General features: G+C 58.9%; 1 protein-coding gene across 1 annotated transcript in view; it reads left to right on the top strand.

The window, feature by feature from the left end:
* LOC104874641 (SWI/SNF-related matrix-associated actin-dependent regulator of chromatin subfamily E member 1-related) overlaps positions 1–3,179 on the top strand; it is a 16,261-nt gene extending 13,082 nt beyond the window's left edge. The window contains exons 9-11 of the mRNA XM_010641799.2: positions 428–519; positions 1,888–2,017; positions 2,673–3,179. Of these exons, the coding sequence (XP_010640101.1) occupies positions 428–519; positions 1,888–2,017; positions 2,673–2,677 (227 nt within the window). The 3' untranslated portion in view covers positions 2,678–3,179. The remainder of the gene's footprint in view (positions 1–427; positions 520–1,887; positions 2,018–2,672) is intronic.
* The last annotated feature ends 2,217 nt before the right edge of the window (positions 3,180–5,396 follow it).

Genomic DNA, 5,396 nt, shown 5'->3' with positions numbered 1-5,396 from the left:
ACCCAGGCGCCGCCACGTCGCCTCATGAGGCTGGCGAGTGGCCGAGCCGAGGACAACCGTGATCTTCCCAGCCTCCCTGCCAGGCCCGCTGTGTAGATGCGGGATCCCAGGCCTGTGGGTGCCAGCAGGGTCTCCGGGCCTTTATTCTGCTGTAGGCCGGACCCGTTTCTCCACAGACGTCCGCTGTGTCACCAGAGGAAGAAACGAAAACCCTGTGCATGCTGGGCCCCCGCTGTCCCGCAACCCACAGCACTGTATGAACGGATTTCTGGGGTGTGAGGGAGGCACTGGTCGCCCCTCCTTCTGAAGGTGCTATCGGTGCGGCCCAGAGAGGTGAAGGAACTGGTTCAGGGCTGCACAGCTAGGGCCCAGGAGGCTTGGGCCGAGAAGAGCCCACGATGAGGGCTTCTCTTGCCTTTGGTCTCAGTGAAGGAATTTGAGCTGGGGGAGCTGCGGAGCACTCTGGGAAGAGCCCAGGCGGAGCAGGAGGCCCTGCAGAGGCAGCTGGCGGAGTTCCAGGTGCGAGCCCCAGGGAGCTGGGGGAGGGAGGTGCCCCCGGCCGTGGGGCTGCTCAGGAAGCCAAGGGTGGAGACAGGTTGCTAAGGATAATGCTCAGGGCTGGGGTGTAGCCCGCGGGGCCCTGGCTTCCATCTTCAGTACCCGGAAAGCCTCCACAACAAAAATCTTCTCAAACTCCTGTGTAACTTGCTTGCTCACACGTGTGCCTCATGTACCCTAAAACATGGCCCACACCTGTAATCTGATCACTCCAGAGGCTGAGGCAGAAGGATCAGTAGAAGTCCGAGGGCAGCCTGGGCTACACAGTGAGTTCGGGGCCAGCCTGGACTCCACAGCAAAACCCTATGTCAAGAAACAAAACAAAACAAAACCGTGCATGTTCTGTCCCTGCACATCTCCCATGCACGCAAGTGTGACACGACACACTCAAGGCCCCACTGGTCTTCCTGGGGACTGCAGATCCCACCAGGCGGTCCCAGGCCCTCAGGAAGGCTCCTGCAGCCCTGTCTGTGCCTCGACCCCTGGCCCTGCCTACCCCGCTGCCAGTCACCAGTGATGGCTTCAGAGGGCCCGGGGGCGGGGGTGAGCAGACCCTCAGGGAGTACTCAGCACAGTACCCAGTAGGTACCCAGCACCCAGGGGTGTCCCCTGAGGTCGCCGCTTCTGCTGTGGAGCGAGGCCTGCCCCCATTCCACCACAGCCCCTTCATCCCAGACTTCCATGCCCCCAAACTCCATGGGAATCCCTCTTCCCTGCGGTGTGGTTGACGCCTCCCCGACACTTGTTAATAATGCTGGGGGGTGCTGAGTGTTAAGCTGAAAAGCAGGAAGACACCGTGGCTACCCAGAGCCACACACGGGCCCCTCTGAGATCCCCAGAAAGTAGCTGGTCAGGGCTTCTCAGGATCTGTCACCCCCAAGTGCAGCTCTGCCTCCCCCAGGATGTGGGAGGGGGAGGGGAGACGCCCCGTCCCCAGGAGCCCACAGCGTACACACAGCCGTCCCAGGGGCTGGCCCGGGGCCCGGGGTCCCCATGTCTGCCCACGAGGCCCTGCAGGTGGACCCGAGACCAAGCCAGCTGCAGACCCAGCTCCCTGAGCCCCTGGAATCCCCTTCCCCAGCCCATGAACTGAGTCCGAGCCTCCCTGGCAGCACCTTCGCTGATTCACTTGTCTATTGATTTACTTAACCATCTAGTTAGTTAGTATGTGCTTATTTATTCCGTTAGTTCCATATTTACGTGTTCGCTGTTGCATGTATTTATTTTCTCACCTCTTTGTGTATTGGCCTCCTGACACCATGTCTGCTTGCTTCCCTGCTTGCGTTTGATCCACCTGACCATCTGTCTGTCTGTCTGTCATCTGTCCAGAGCCAGCAGCAGCGCCTGGAGGTGGAACTGGCCGGCCTGCGGACGTGCGGGCTGGTGCTGGAGAAGGAGCTGGAGAATCTCAACATGCTCCTGCTGCTGTCCTGCTTCAGCCTGCAGATGGCGGACACAGGTGAGCCAGTCCCGGCGTCCCCCTTTCCCTCCGTCCTCGCCGGTGCAGGAAGCCCCAGCCCCGAGACTCCCAGCTGTCCACTCTCTGGTCCACACATGTGGCCACTTTCTTTCCTTCATTTCACCAGTGTCCCACGCGCCCAGTGCGTCCCAGTCCGTACTGGCTGCTGGGGACGCGGTGGTGGGCAGTGGTGCTGCCCTCCCTGTTGCAGTGCCCATGGTGGCAGCCCCAAGCTGGCACCGGGGATGCAGAGACGGGGGCCCTGGCTGTAGCTTCTGGGCAGGTAGAGAACCGGGGGCGCACAGACTCGGGGTGCCGGGAGGGGCTGGCCGTCAATCAGGGTGCTCGTGTGAGTGTCCCGGACTCGGCTCTGGGCCTGTGCGAAGTGGAGGGTGTGGCGTTCGGATGCATTCGCCGATGTCCAGCAGGGAGCCTGGCCCCAGCCACTGCCTCCTGCTCCCCTCCCGGCCCCACCCCGCCCTTCCGTTCCTGCATCTCCTGCACACATGCCCTGGACTGGGTCTTGTGACCAGGCACAGCTCAGAGGTGGCACCAGGGTAACTCGGGGCTGGTAACCAGGGTGCAGGTGGTGCCCCGCACGGCCTTCATCTCGGGACAGCACTGAGCTCTCCTGCTGTCCCCTCCAACTCTGCAGCATGAAGCCCAGCACTGGTGCGGCACCCGGGACCCCAGCCTGTCACCCAGGCACCCGAGATGGCAGAAGGACAGAGGGACGTTCAGACAGAGGGCAAATAAACCATGTGTGCACGTGTGCGGGCAGCAGGCTTCACCTGTGTCCGGAGTCTGGCAAAGAGCCGGGCAGAGCCCTGTCTGTCTGCAGCGCGGCAAACTCCCTCAGAGGACCGGGGCCGGGCAGCTGTGGGGGAACCGCGACCACTCTGGCCTTGGCCTCCGGAACCCTGAACTCAGACCCAGCCCCGCCCTCGTGATCGTCTCAGTAGCCTGGGGACCCTTTGCTTTTCTCCATCGGATTGTAAGACAATCGCTGCTCCTCATTGGCTTCTCGTGTCCTGGTGGGGTCCTCCGGAAGCCGACCTTGAAAGCAGGATCTGCAGGCAAATGGGTTCTTTGGGAGGTGACTCTGGGGAGGAGGAGCCGGAAGGACAGCCGCCCGGGGTGTGGAGGGGCAGTGCCCGTGTGGGGCCGATGAAGGGGATGCTGTCCTCCGGAAGCCGACCTTGAAAGCAGGATCTGCAGGCAAATGGGTTCTTTGGGAGGTGACTCTGGGGAGGAGGAGCCGGAAGGACAGCCGCCCGGGGTGTGGAGGGGCAGTGCCCGTGTGGGGCCGATGGCAAGGGGATGCCTCCCTGCGTCTCTGTTGGAGGAGTGATGGGGGGTCCCCTCCTTCCACTCCCAGCCTGTGGTGCTGCAGGCAAGGTGGGCTCAGGCCAAGACAGCCCCGGGCCAGGTGTGTGCAGCTAGTGCGCGGCGGGAGGGGGCTGGCCGGGAGCCCAGGGAGTGAGCACGTGGTGGGGACACAGCAGCTTCTGTTGAAAGATTGCCAGGGCTCTTTGACCTGTAAGTGGGCACACAACTACGAGATGAGATGGAGGGTCGGGCGATCCTGCACAGCACAGCAGTGTAGGCAGCAGGGTGTGGGGACGGCTGCCTCCAGCAGAGGCCTCATCACAGCGCATCGCCACATAAGAGAAAGTCCAGGCATGAGCAGCAAGGGCCAGGAGTGACCCAGACATCTGCTGCCTTTCTCCAGTGTATGGTGGTATTTTTAGGCCCACTGCCCCCAGTGTGGCTGCCCGACCTCCACCATCACTTCTGTGCTCCCGGCAGGAAGGAAGCAGAAACAGGTATGTGTCAGCTGCTCCGCCTCCTTGTAAGGAGCTTCCAGAAGGCACCAACCAGCACCATCCGTGACATCTCAAGGAGCAGGATGGTGGCACTTGGCCAGTCCCGGCTGCAAGGGAGTCTGGGAGTTGTAGTTTTAGCTGAAATTGTGGCTGCCCTGAGCAAAATTAGGCCTGGGTGAGGGATGAAGGGAACAGAAAAGTGTAGGGAGGGCAGAGAGCAGGATTACACAAAGTCTGCATTGCTCCGAGAGCTTTCCATGGGTCACAACATGCACGTGACACCCCAGCCCTGCACAGGTGGCTAGAGGGGCCCTGTCCTTGGTGGTACCTTGGCAGAGGGCTGGTTCCTTTCCATCGTGGCTGGGACCGATAGAAAGCCCGGCTCTCTCTCCAACCACGGGGTCATCAGGAGGAGGAGAAGGAGCATCTTTCTCTCAGGGCCCGCTCCTTCCCTGTGTTGAACGTGCTCTCACCACCCCTAGACTGGATCCTCCACCAGAGCCACCCTTGGACCTGCCCAGTCAGCCTTGGGGGTTCCCAAGAACCCCCCAGGCTGTCCAAATATTACAGACAACTAAGTAGGTTAAAACATTGTAGGCAGTCAGACGTTATGGGCCCTGGAGAGTAGGCACAGAAGATAAGAACGTTTTACAAGTGTGGCTGGAGGAGCATTCACTGAAGGTCAGGCTTCAGGACAGAAACGACTCCACCCACATCTTCCCCCAGGGATGAGCAGCGGGGATTGACATCTAAACAGGATGAGGGACTAAAACCTCCCTGGCCCGTCCCTTCCCAGAAAATCCTCATTTGCTCCATGTACGCTTGCTACGTGACTTACTTCTCCATTTAATCAATTTTACCTACGTGACTGTACTTGTACTGGTTGACCGTAATAACTGTCTCACCTCATACCCACCTTGGGATTTTCCACTGGATCAATAAAACCTAAGCAGCTATACTTGTAAGCTTATTAATGTCAATTTTAGTTTTGTCCTACCTCATGCCTGCCTCACCGCGTGGTTTCAGTCTATAAAACTCCCTTGAGCAGTGGGGTCCCCGGGCAACAATTAGTATTTCCTACTGTTAACTTCCATCGTTCCTAGAATCCATTCTTTGATTTTGGAGAACACAAACTTGGACATCTAACAGGTTGGGAGTTACGATATTCCCTTTATATCATTTGGGGGCCCTATATCGCATGACCTATATCACAAATGAGACCGTGAATAGCTAGGCAGGCAAAGTCAGTGAAAATACAGGACACTGGCAGAATCTGAATTTCAGATGAATCACAGATAACCGCATAAGTTGGGGCAATATTTTTTATATGTTTATACTGAAAAGTTACCTGTTGCCTATCGGAAACTCAGGCGTGGTTGGGTGTCCTGTTTCATCTGGCACCCTTAACACGAATGCCAGACTAACCTTGGAGCTCATGTAGCTTGCACTTTCCATTTCATCACCGTGGCCAGAGAAGGGTTTCTGAGGACGCAGCACACTGGTAGTGGCTGGCTCCGCCCCCTGGAGCCACAGGACCTCCAGCACTCCCTTCA

The sequence above is a fragment of the Fukomys damarensis genome, unplaced genomic scaffold, assembly GCF_012274545.1.
Source record: "Fukomys damarensis isolate Sample0158 unplaced genomic scaffold, DMR_v1.0_HiC HiC_scaffold_35, whole genome shotgun sequence".
NCBI classification, from domain to species: Eukaryota; Metazoa; Chordata; class Mammalia; order Rodentia; family Bathyergidae; genus Fukomys; species Fukomys damarensis.
The sequence above is the reverse complement of the archived record's forward strand: the minus strand, read 5'-3'. Positions and strand labels throughout refer to the sequence as shown.